Below are 13,260 nucleotides of genomic sequence, written 5' to 3'. Positions count from 1 at the left end.
CTTCCGGGACAACGTTGTGTACTGGAGGTTCTTCTAAGTTCGTCTTCTCTGATGAGTCCAATTTCACAGTAGGTGCAAGACTCTGTGGCTTGTAGGCCTCTCCAGGTCTCAGTCTAACCATCAGACGACCATGTGTTGGGCAAAGCTGAAAATTGGACTCATCAGAGAAGACGAACTTAGGGACCTCCAGTCCGCTTTGCTTCAATCCTTATGGTCTTTTACAAACCTCAACCAGGCAAAGTACAACGTTCCCCCGGAAGAAAAACTTGCTTCCTTTTGCTCTGACAATGTTCCCCAACTCTGAGAAGTGTTTTTTCCAGCAGGGTAATGCTCCATGCCACACAGCCAGGCCAGTAAAGGTGTGGATGGAGTACCACCAGATCAGGACCCTGTCATTGCCAGCCCAATTTCGAGACCTGAATCCCATAAAAAAACCTCTGAAATGTGATCAAGAGGAAGATGGATGGTCACAAGCCATGAAAAGAAGCCGAGCTGCTTGAATTCTTGCGCCAGGAGTAGCATAAAGTCACCCAACTGCAATGTGAAAGACTGGTGGAGAGCATGCCAAGACACATGAAAGTTGTGATTTTAAATCAAGGTTATTCCACCAAATATTGATTTCTGAACTCTTCCTAAATTAAAGCATTAGTATTGTGTAGTTTAAAAATGAATATGAGCTTGTTTTCTTTGCATTATTCGAGATCTGAAGACACTGCATCTTTTTTGCTATTTTGACCAATTGTCATTTTTCTGCAAATAGATGATCTAAATGACAATATTTTTATTTGAAATTTGGTAGGAATGTTGCCAGTAGGTTATAGAATAAAACAAAAATGTACATTTTACTTAAACACATACCAATAAATAGTAAAACCAGATAAACTGATAATTTTTAAGTGGTCTCTTAATTTTTTCCGCGGCTGTATATACCTGACTCACAAAGTTACTGACCCAGTTTGAGGTACATTATCGACTTTCTAAGACCTGAGCGTGTTACTAGTGTTTGGTCAATGTGAAGCTATAATTTTGCATTTTATTATTGCCTACTTTTATTGCTGTTTTTATATGACGATCGCATCTTTCAGGTGCTGAGAAATGACGCAATATGACCAGCAGTGACCTCGGAAGTGTAGTCACAAAGGCTTATAGTGTTTCCCTGATCTGTTCCTTGAAGTTCCTTGTTTCTCTTCCTTGTTCACCAACAGCCTGTCTTATAACCACTTCAGTGACTTGTGACGGTGGAAAGCTTTGATTTCCTGCCATAAATATTTACTTGATGCAAATTCCATGTGTTTTTCCCACAGTGGTTAATCTGGCGTACTTTGACCTGTGTGGCACCGATCGACACGGATAACTGCCACAGAATGACAAACCCAGTGTATGGTTTTGTGTTCAGTGTAATCAGTGTTAACTGAGGTGTTAAAATCTGTCCAAAGAATGAAATATTTTCTTAAAAGTGTGCTTCTGTGAAATAGTAGATATGTTGCTTAAAAGTGATCTCGGTGACTATAACTTATCTTGCTTTGAATCACATTGATTCTGCCGCTTCAATACACAGAAAGGTTTTTTTTAAATCATTGAGCATAAGTCATCCTCCCTCAGATGGTGATTTCTGTTCAGGTAAGACTCAACACGGAACAATATACTATTCTCAACGGGCTTGACATGAGAATGAGACATAATGTATTTGCCAACCTGGCCAATATTTGTGTGTCTGGTTCCATCTTGTGGTCAGAAATAGATCCAGCAAGCCATGACAGGAAACTGTAAATCTTTGCCCGATGGTGTTTTAATAGGACATAGGACCTCCAATATGCAGACTCCCCCTCAAAGAGCAGAATCTAACTGTAGATAATTAATAATAATTATGTCATTAGAGAGAACGGTCAAGCTTAGAGCAATAAAACCTGATATAACAATAAATACTACTTTTTTTAAGAAATAGAAAACGACATAGAAAGAAAAAGAAGTGCGGGACTGTCACTGCTTAAGTGCAGGTTAAGCCAGGATGCCAGTTAGGAAGGGAGGTGCTCTCTGCAGAGTTGGGTCTTCAAGAGCTTCTTGAAGGTAGAGAGGGACCTCCCTGCTCTGCTAGTGCTATGCAGTTCGTTCCACCAAGGTGGAACAACAAATGAGAATAGTCTGGATTGCCGTGCTTGCACAGGCGGCAGTGCCAGACGACGCTCACAAGATGAGCGCAGCGTCCTGGGTGTATTAATAAAAATAATACTAGTAATAATAATAAATGACTCAAAGCACACAACAATGTGTTACATGAGAATTCATAGAAATGCCATTCTGTTTGAATAGTAGAGATTTGCTTATGTTTTCATTTGTATAAACTATTATGGGCAAACAAACTACTAAATACTTAATTGATAAAAAAAAATGTTTTAATCATATTTTTGATATGTGTTTCAAAATCAACATCTGAGTCAAATATGACACATAGGTTTATGGCCTGGTACTTGGTGTTAAGTGCTTGTGTTAAATGTGCAGACAGTCTCTCCCTTTCAGCTTTTTCACCAATGACTGATACCTCCGTTTTATCTTGGTTGAGCTGGAGAAAGTTCTGTGATACATACATATATATCAGCAATGACATTTATATCAGCAATGCTGTCAATGCAATCAATAGAGCTGTAATTGTTGGGTGTTACAGAAATATAGCGCTGGGTGTCACCTGCATAGCTATGGTAATTAATGTCGTGCCTCCTAAGGACACTACCAAGAGGTAACATGTACAGACTGAAAAGTAAGGGCCCTTTATACAAATGTTTTTTTGAGCTGTGGTCCCCAAGGGCGACATAATATTCCCGGCCAGTTAGGTCCTAAAATACTTTAGGACGACCAGAGAGGCTTACCCAATTTTCAAGTCTTTTAATAAGGATATCATGATCTACAGTGTCAAAAGCTGCGCCCAGATCCAGAAGGGCAAGGACAGAAAGCTTTTTAGTCAGCATTAATTCTGAGATAATTTGCCACCATGACTAACGACTGTTTCTGTAATGTGGTGGGGGGAAAAGCCAGATTGGAAAATGTCAAAGGTACAGTTAACATCTTGGAAATCATTTAACTGTTTAAAGACACTTTTTTCCAGAATTTTACTCATAAAGGTAACTTATTTGAGATCAAGGGAATTGAAAACTGGCAATGGGCTGTGTGTGACCCTGGGGGCAACTGCTGAATCAGCAGATCTGTATCTATGGGATGAATTTAGTGACAAAAGAGATTTACAAATATCCCACACTTTGCAAACAAATAGAATGTGATTTATAAATGTCCAACAATTTGCAAATATGAACGCCAGGTTTAACAAGTACAAACACACCTCACAAAGAAACACAATATTCAATCATCCTTGATAATGAATCAGACTGCGCTTCTGTCCCTCTCTATGCATTTCTCACAGAACTTCTTATTCCAAGCACACTGTCCATGGAGAGGAAAGGGAGGCACTCGCTGATCTTATTGCTCCGAAGTGGCAAAGGTAAGCTTGGTTTGCAGAGATAATGGAGCAGCTTTTTGGCGATCCCTTGCTTCTGCTGCTACGGGACCTACTTTCGTCAGCGAGATATTTAATCCCCGAACAGACCCTCTGAATATGTGGGCCTCTGTCCTGAAGCAAAAAAACTGAGGTCTGCAGGTCTTGATCCAGCTGCCAGTACTCAGGGGTGAAGTGTCTTCCACTATGAGTTTAGATAGATTAAAGTGGAAGAGATTTGAAAATGTTTAACATGAAATTGGTTTTGCCCACCTCAAAGGGCTATCAAGTGGCCATTTCCGCCCGTCACATAGGTTTCAATGGTGTGTCACCAGGTGCAAATCTGTTGGCTGTTTAATTTCTAAGACGGGAACTGCACCTCGGGCCAGCCGGGCCCTCCACGATCACCCTTTTGAGCCCTAACACAATAAGGATATGAAATTCACTGCTTTGGCCCCTTGTAATCGCTAAACGTGCGAGGGAACTGCACACACTCTCAGTGAGCCCCCTAGGCACTCAGTTTGCCGAAGATAAGTTCTAAGGTGCTTCTGCATACCAACCCTGCTTCTGATACTGACATTGTGACTGACCAAGCTGACCAAGCTCCCACCATTATCCCCTGATGAGGCACAGAGACTGAACATCCAGTCCACTAGCTATATGTTATGTGTGCGTGCCAAAAAAAATCTGCTGTTCGTACACAGTTAATGGGAAACAAACAATGAGGTTCTGACCGAACCATACACTGATCTAGCCAATCAGCAGCAGGGGGCGTTTGTGCAAGCTGCAGGGGGAAGGGAGACATGTTAACGTGCTGAACTTCATAACATAATTCCATTTTCAGGAATGTGTCAGGTCTTCTGGATTTTGTTAAGTGTCTTGGCAATTTTTTGCCACTAGATGTCCTCATGTATACCCTTTCTTGTTCTGTATTTTGTGTTGATGGTTATCACCATTAACTTTGAATGGTGTGACGTCATCCTTTGCCGAACTGAACGGAGCCACAATTCAGTTCAGCAAAGGATGACGACACCCTATTCAAAGTGAATGGGGATCCTTTGCCCTTAACGGATCAACGCATTCCGACGGAATCGTGTAAATGCGATTCTACAGCCTTGACGATCTCTTGCGTTGTCCAGCTTCCACGCCTGATTCTCCCATTTCCAGTCCAGTATCGTACAATGAAGGAATGGAATGGAACAGACAGATTAATCATAAGTAGAAAAAGGTATTATAAGATGGTTTCCTTCTAAAAAAGCAGCAGCTCAATCCTCGGCTCTTGTCCTACTTGACTTATCAGCTGCGTTTGATACTGTCAACCACCGCATTCTTCTGTCCATACTGTCAAGTATGGGCATCTCAGGCAAGGAGCACTCCTGGTTTGAATTGTACCTCACTGTGCGCTCATTCAAGGTATCATGGCAAGGTCATCTGTCAGTACCTCACCACCTCACCACTGGGGTGCCCCAAGGGTCGGTAATGGGACCACTTCTCTTTGCTATTTACACCACCTCGCTGGGCCCTATCATCCGCTCACATGGTTTTTCCTACCACTGTTATGCCGATGACTGGTGCTGTCTTTCCCTCCTGAGGACAACACTGTTTCGGCACGGATCTCGGACTGTCTTGCTGATATATCCAGATGGATGAAAAACCACCACCTTCATCTGAACCTGGCCAAAACAGAACTGATGGTCTTCCCAGCCAAACAGTTCATCCACCACAACATCAATATCAACACTGACTCTTTATCTCTTGCTCCATCCAAAACAGCAAGAAACCTCGGGGTCATTAGTGATGACCAACTAACCTTTACAGCCCACATCGCCTCTGTCGCCAGGTCATGCCGCTTTGCGCTATACAACATCCGCAAAATCAGGCCGTACCTAACCCAGTATGCCACCCAGCTGCTGGTGCAAACCTTGGTGAGTTCCCGCCTTGACTACTGCAACGCCCTCCTAACGGGCCTGCCGGCTTGCGTGGTCAAACCACTACAGATGATCCACAACGTGGCGGCGCGTCTGGTGTTCAACCAACCAAAGAGGGCACATGTCACCCCGCTACTCATTGAGCTCCACTGGCTGTAGCTGCTCGCATCAAGTTCAAGTCACTTATGCTTGCCTACAAAGTGCTTACCGGTTCTGCTCCCACCTACCTAAATGCTCTTGTAAGGGCAAATGTTACACCCAGGACGCTGCGTTCATCCAGTGAGCGTCGTCTGGCACTGCCCCCTGTGCAAGCACGGCAATCCAGACTATTCTCAGTTGTAGTTCCACGTTGGTGGAACGACCTGCCTAGCACTACCAGAGCAGGGGCATCCCTCTCTACCTTCAAGAAGCTCTTGAAGACCCATCTCTTCAGAGAACACCTCCCCTCCTAACTGGCACCTTGGCTTAACTTGCACTTAAGCAGTGACAGTCCAGCACTTCTTTTTCCTTTTCTTTCTATGTCGTTTTCTATTTTTTTTTTTAAGCAGTTTTTATTGTTACACCAGGTTCTATTACTCTTGATAGCTTGATTGTTCTCTCCCTTGTACGTCACTTTGGACAAAAGCGTCAGCTAAATGTAAATGTAAGCTTAGAGACTGCAAATTTGCAGGCCTTTATAGCAGCACCCAAGCAGTGCCCACTAATTTAGTACTTGTCGATCAGGTGGAGCTAAATAAGTACTGTGACGTAAGACAAGAATAGGCTAATCCACCTCACAACACTAGTATGTTTTAGTTTGATCGTCAGTCGCTTTCAGTTTACCTTTTTTCCTGTCTGCCTGTTCTCTGTTTCTGACTGCCTTGCCATTCATGTTACAATGTCTTTGAAACCTTTTTTTTTTTTTTTTTTACAGATTTATATCACAAACTTAAAATTGTGTTACATCATTTAATCATTTGTTTAAAAAGCAATTCCTTTGAATACATTTGCCACTTCATGGACAGTTTGTTCTCACATAGTAAGTTGTACAGCAGTAATGTATCTATTCTACAGCCAATTCAATTTTGATGATAAAAACAAAACATAATACAGTGCATAAAGTGCAGAATACACATTAAAGGTGTAATATACACCTTCAAAAATGTTGTTAACACGGCCATAAATGCCTCTAAGTGTAGCGTTAAAAGTTACCTTATTGCCTTATACATCTGGTGACAAAAGTGCCATGCTAAAAATTCTTTACAGAAATGATATGTTGACAAAATGTACCAAACAACCAACAACAAAACAACCAAAAAGTAAAGTAAATCACATCTGAAATAGGGGACCCTGGAACATTCTTAAGGGATAATGTTTAGTCCGCAGGTCAGTATAGGAAAATAAATCCTGCCGGAACAAACAGGCTCTTGTTTCGTCCTGAAGGGATTTATTTTCCAATACTAACTGACAGACTATACATTATTCCACTTATATAGGGTTACTTGCCAAAACAATAAAAGCCATTCCTTTAAAACGTCTCTTTTTAAGTGATTTTGTTGCCATTTCGTGGCTTCCACTAAGAACAGACAGTTCATCACACAAATATAATTTTAAAGATTAGGATTCAACTTGCTGACCTAAAGTTACACTGAATTTTCATTACGAAAAGTGAACAGACTACTCACCGAATCATGTGAAAGATGTGAATTAGAAGCACAAAATCTGTTGCCTAGGAAGTGTTCATTATTTTTTTGCAGCAGTCAATATAAATTAATATCAGACCTCTGATCGTTAGGATAGCCCATTCATTTATATGGAACTTTTCGCAACATTATGAGTAGCTGTATTAATAATTAATAATAAATTAGCTTTAAAAACCTTTTCATGAAGAAATGGAAGCAATGAAGGACTTCCCCACCCTTTTTACACTGAACAATTGAACAACAGCCTGCTGGATGTCCTTTGTTCTGAAGCAGTAGATGAGAGGATTAACAAGCGGGGGTAACAAACTGTAGAAGAGAGCGACCACAATACGGATATCGCCATCCATCGATATCCCAACCAAATTACACACATAGACAGTGCAACGTGGCAGATAGTAAATGGTGATGATACACATTTGGGTGCTGCAGGTGGAGAAAGTTTTCGATCTGCCCTGTGAACTGGCTATTCCTGCTACAGTGGCTAGTATGTGAATATAGGAGTAGATTATGAAAGCCAGGGGTATTAGAAGCACCAGCATGGCTAAACAGAAGCTAATCAATTCAGGGCCGCTTTCGCGAGCACATGCTAGTGAGAGGATGGAGTTTTGGTCACAATAACAGTGATAGATTCGATTGGGCCCACAATATGGAAGCATGTAGGTGTAGATAAATGAGATACCTGTCGGGACCAAGGAGAAAACCCAGGCAAAGCAGTTGAGGATGATCATAGTGCAATTTTTCATCAGCACAGGATATCTGAGAGGAAAACATATGGCTAAGTAACGATCCAAAGCCATGATCATCATAATGAAAGAGTTAAGAGAGCCAAAGCTGTGGATAAATAACCTTTGCAGGAAGCATGCATGGAAAGATATGACTACATCATCAAACCAGTACCGTGCTATTATCTTTGGCAATGCAACAGTGCTGAATCCTATGTCGGACAGAGCCAAACTCAGCATGATAACAAACATAGGTTTATGGAGACCAGGCTTGAGTGCAAATATGACTACAAAGGTAGAGTTTCCTGCTATAATGCTGAGATAGAGAAGACAGAATATGAATGCCACTAGTTCAAAGTAATCAGGTTGCAGTCCAGGAAAGCCCACCAGAATAAACTCTTTGATGGTTGAAGTAAGGTTCTTCTCTTCAGACATGCTGAAAAAACACACAGTAAGAAAAAGGTAAATAGTTATATAGCTGTAGTTAAGAACTTAAGTGATATAAAGGTACATTTCACATACAAAAATCAGGTACATTTCTCATTAAAAATCCTTTCAAATATGTCATTAAATTTCTCATCATAGAAATTAGGCACAGAATTATGTAAAACAAAACTAAAAGGTATATGCAAAAATTGCAAATGACGAACATCTGTACATCTATATCTGTTGACAAGTTGAATCTAGTCAGCAGCTGAGGTGAACTACAATTCTAAAATACATGTGGTACCTTGCAGTGCTGCAGTAAAATGGTTCAGTGTTGGTAAGAAGTCCAATATATAGACTACTCTGACATTCTTCCTGTACTTTGAGATCAAGATAATTGAAAAGTGGTGTGTGTGTGACCCTAGAGGCAACTGCTGAATCAACAGATCTGTATCTATGGGATGAATTTAGTGACAAAAAAGATTTACAAATAAATGTCCAACTATTTGCAAATATTAACGGCAGTACAAAACACACCTCACAAATAAACACAATATTCAATCATTCTTGATAATAAATCAGACTGTGCCTCTGGGGATGGACACTACAGCATGTACAATTCATGGCCAAGTGTCACCAGGTGGGGCAGCCTCTTACAGTTTTTCTCAATTGTTTACACACAAAAACTTATGTCACAATGACCACAACATTTAACTCATGTGCCAGCTCCCTAAACCAATTATGCTGAATTGTCAACACATTTTTCTGCTTGAGACCCAGATTTCAATTATAAACTACACTTTCTTCAAAACACTAAACACAATTCTCTGCTTTAAACCCAGATTTCAATTATAAACTACACTTTCTTCAAAACACTACACACAATTATCTGCTTTAAACCAAGGGGATTGCAATAGTCAATATGGTTCTGGAAAATAATGTTATAACAAATACAATGTGCAACCATTGATGACCAAGACATATTCCTAAACATCAGCACAGTGCGCCTAGCTACAGTGGAACGTGTTCGAAGGTGGAAAACCTTGAGAATGAAACAGGAGTACAGGGTGCCTTTTGACAGAAACTCAAAATTACAATTACAGTATTACAGTTTTTTTCCGATTACTTACACACATTGAGAGAATCATGGGTCAACGTAATCTAATGCTCACATCTTCTTTTCACAGCAAGAGTCTTCTCTGGCGAATGGGTTAACTATTTGTCATTGCTTTCACACAAATTTCTTTGAGTTTTAACACACTTTTCAAAACAATTATAGTTTTTCTCGATTGCTTACACACATTTAGCGAATCATTGGTCATCTTAATCTAATGCTCACATCTACTTTGCACAGCAAGAGTCTTCTCTGGCGAATGGGTTAACTATTTGTCATTGCTTTCACACAAATTTCTTTGAGATTTAACACACTTCTCAGAGAAAGACACAAAACCTAATTGAATAACCATCAACACATTTTCTACACTTAGTAGACGTCTACTGAAACTGCTCTCTATATTCTTAATATCATCAGCACCTGTGTCAACTCTCTGTCCACAGCTAATCAAGTAGTTCTAAACCTCTAAAAGAGGTCAATAGATTGATTTTGATACCAAGCATGGATCAAGGAGGCCGCGACCAACAACTTCAGCAAGGACCAGGACGAGGTAGTAAGAAGTAAGAGGCAGTGGAAGAGATAGAGGGGCCCCTGTCAGGGAACGTGGCATTTGTGTAAGATGCTCTAATGAAATTAGGGCAACAGTCATTGATCACGTAATCAATCATAACCTCTCCGTGAGAGAGGCTGGCCAAAGGGCTGACCTGAGCCGTCATTCTGTCGCATCAATTGTTTGTACGTTCGGCAATGACAATTACACCTTGCTGGCCTTTACAGTCAATTGAGTCATCATGTCAATTTACTGTAGGCCTACTGTATTTCACTGTATTTGCACTCATAGCAACAACCATTTCTATACTTTTGTAAAGTGTGTTGCCACAATACAATGTAGTACTGTAGTTTCACTAAAGTAATTTACAACATATACCGCGTCATTCTGCAAACATCATATAGTGTTTTGGTCATTTCATCTTCTGTTACGGGCTGTGTTTGAAAATGTAAACAGTGAATGGCTAAATGTGCCAAAGCAATCGAGAAAAACTCTTATAACTAATACAGAAACAGATTACAGCCTTGTATGAATTTGGTATGTTGTCATTTGTATGCATCTTTTATCATCTTTATTTTCCATTTCTATTTATCTTTAACAAAAGGTCTACAAGTGATCCTTGCAACACTGCTCCTCCCACATCTATTCAGAGAGGACCCTAACGCCCTTTACCTGATCAACAAAAAGGTAGGTTTATTGTCAGTTAGCCAATATGCTGCCTGCATACTTCTCAGCAATTTGTAAAACATAATGTTTTTTTGCCTACCAGGACCCAGAGGTTCCAACACCAGTCCTGGTGATCACAGAAAACCCCTTCTTGGATGCTAGTTTCGGGATAAAGCTGGACTACACAGACATCCTTACTCAAAATGTTGATGATGTCACAGGCATTGGCAACTTTGATGTCAATTTATTTCATTTTTTAACATTGAATATCACAAGAAAGTGAAGAACACTCTCAGTTTTGTTGAAAAGTACTTGATGTCAAACACCCCTGAGGGAAAGATCTCCCCAACGGTCATCAAAATGGCCAACTATTTATTTTCTTAAGGAACTGTTTATTGTTTCTTGTCTTAAGCAAATATATATTTTCTGCCCTGAAACATTGAATAATATGTGTGTTTTTCTGTCTATTTTTGTCTTTGTTCAACTTGCTTATGTAATGATCAAATAAAATGTTGTAATTATCTTGTAAATCTCTGTAATGTTCTATTTTGTATGATCAATAGCAAGAATATTAATACATATTGATATAACAATAATAATAGGCTACTAAATAAAAGGAACCCTAAACCTATTAAGGGGTTCCTTAAATAACCTTTCTGAGGAGCCTCTCTGAACTGAAAGGGTTCCTTAAAGAACCTTTCTGAGAAGTTCCCTGAGGAACCTCTCTGAGAAGTTCTCTGAGGAACCCCTGTGAGCTAAAAAGGTTCCCCCACAGTGGCAATGGTGAGGAACCCCAAAAGGTTCCTCAAGGCTCTTCTAATTCTTAGAATGTACTACGTAATACCTAGCCCTCGGTGGAACAGCCGCTGCAGGGAGCCTCTGGAAGCACTGCCACCACACACTGTATCCCCGGCTCCAAGATCCCAGTCATTCAGCCACTGTTCCCACCATCCACTCTGATAATCGGCGACTCCATTTGCGCTTCTTCAACGTTATCACGCGTTGTATGCCAGGTGCCTTGGTTACTGATGTCCTGGCTGAGTGCCGGGATATGCTACCAACTCCCATCTACAATTCGGAGGATTATTGTTCATGTCGGGTCAAATGACTCTGCCCGTTGTCAGTCAGAGCTCACAAAAACTGACTTCAGTGGTCTCATTAGCTACCCTAAGCAGTGTGGTAAATCTGTATTTGTCTCCGGTCCAATTCCGACCATTGGGCGCAGGAACGAGCATTTCAGTAGACTTTTGAGCCTTAACACTTGGCTTCGGGACACTTGCGGGGAAACCAACGTATGTCAGGGCCGGGTGAGGCCAGGTAAAAGTGAACTCAACAGCAGACAAAGGAACGTTAGAGGAGTATTTAATGAGGAGCAGCAGGCAACAGAAAAGTCAAAAGGGAATGCAAAAATCCAAACTACACAGCAGAGGTACAGGTAAGGTTCAGGCAAAATCCAATCGTCAAAAACAGGCAGAGGGGTTGGTACACAGGTAGGCAAAAACACAGGCAGAGGTACACAAGGGACTTGACTTGACTCACGTGGTATTACAAAAGAGGTTAGCAACAGATAGGCAGATGGGCAAAAGTCTCCAAAACACTAGGCAAAGAACAGAGTCCAAAAACAGGCATGGGTTGAGAACAGGCTTGGTTGATAGTCCAGTGGTAGTCTCTCCAACAAGGCTCAGGATAACGACGCGCCAATCTGACACTGAATGTCAGTCCTGGTGTGCTTTTAAAGCCGTGCAAACGAGAGGAGTGGAGTCAGGTGTGGCAGAGCATTCACCAGTGATTGGGTGCCTCGCTTGTCAGTCAGGAGACAGGGCAGAGGGAAAACCTGGCACGGAGCACCTGGAACAGCACTGATACAGATCACAGAGGGCGTGAACCAGGACGGGCCGTGACAGTATCCCCCCTCCTACGAACGCCACCAGGCGTCCAAGCCAGGGCCTCTGGATACTGCTGGTGGAAGTCGGTGATCAGGGAGCGGTCAACTATCAACCTAGTCGGGATCCAGCTGCGCTCCTCTGGGCCATAGCCCCGCCAGTCAACAAGGTACTGGAGTCCCCTGCCTCGACGACGGACCTTCAGGAGCCTTCTTACTGTGAAGACCTCACCACCGTCAACAAACCTGGGAGGAGGAGGGGGTTTGGAGGGAGGGGATAGGGGGCTAGAGACAAGAGGCTTGACTTGGGAGACATGAAACGAGGGGTTAATGCGACGCATTGGCAGAGGTAAGGCAAGTCTGACTGAGCAAGGGTTGATTACCTTTGTGATTGAGAATGGTCCGATGAACCTGGCGTTTAGCTTGCGGCATGGGGACTTGAGAGGTAGATTGTGTGTGGAGAGTATTACCCTCTGACCCACCTTGTACGCAGGGGCTGCAGACCGATGCCTATTGCGGCATGGGGACTTGAGAGGTAGATTGTGTGTGGAGAGTATTACCCTCTGACCCACCTTGTACGCAGGGGCTGCAGACCGATGCCTATCTGCCTGTTTCTTAAAGGCATCTGAGGTGCGCAAGAGCTGGGTCCTGGCCTGAGACCAAATCCTCTTGCAGCGGCGCACGAACGATTGAGCAGAGGGAACTGCAACCTCCTCCTCGTGGGAGGGAAAAAGGGGGGGCTGATATCCCAGGCAGCAGTGGAATGGGGAGAGACCAGTGGCAGAGGTGGGAAGAGAGTTGTGCGC

The 13,260-nt window shown here is 42.1% G+C and overlaps 1 protein-coding gene across 1 annotated transcript; it reads right to left on the bottom strand.

The window, feature by feature from the left end:
- Nucleotides 1–7,273: 7,273 nt before the first annotated feature.
- Nucleotides 7,274–8,251, bottom strand: LOC308377919 (olfactory receptor 2AT4-like; the record flags this gene model as incomplete). The annotated part of the gene is made up of 1 exon (XM_080854699.1): nt 7,274–8,251. One exon carries the CDS (start codon nt 8,249–8,251, stop codon nt 7,274–7,276), a length of 978 nt encoding a protein of 325 aa, XP_080710825.1.
- Between the last annotated feature and the right edge of the window lie 5,009 nt (nt 8,252–13,260).

Source organism: Sprattus sprattus, assembly GCF_963457725.1.
Source record: "Sprattus sprattus genome assembly, chromosome: 1".
NCBI classification, from domain to species: Eukaryota; Metazoa; Chordata; class Actinopteri; order Clupeiformes; family Clupeidae; genus Sprattus; species Sprattus sprattus.
Note: the sequence above shows the minus strand (reverse complement) of the source record. Positions and strands in the feature narration are given on the sequence as shown.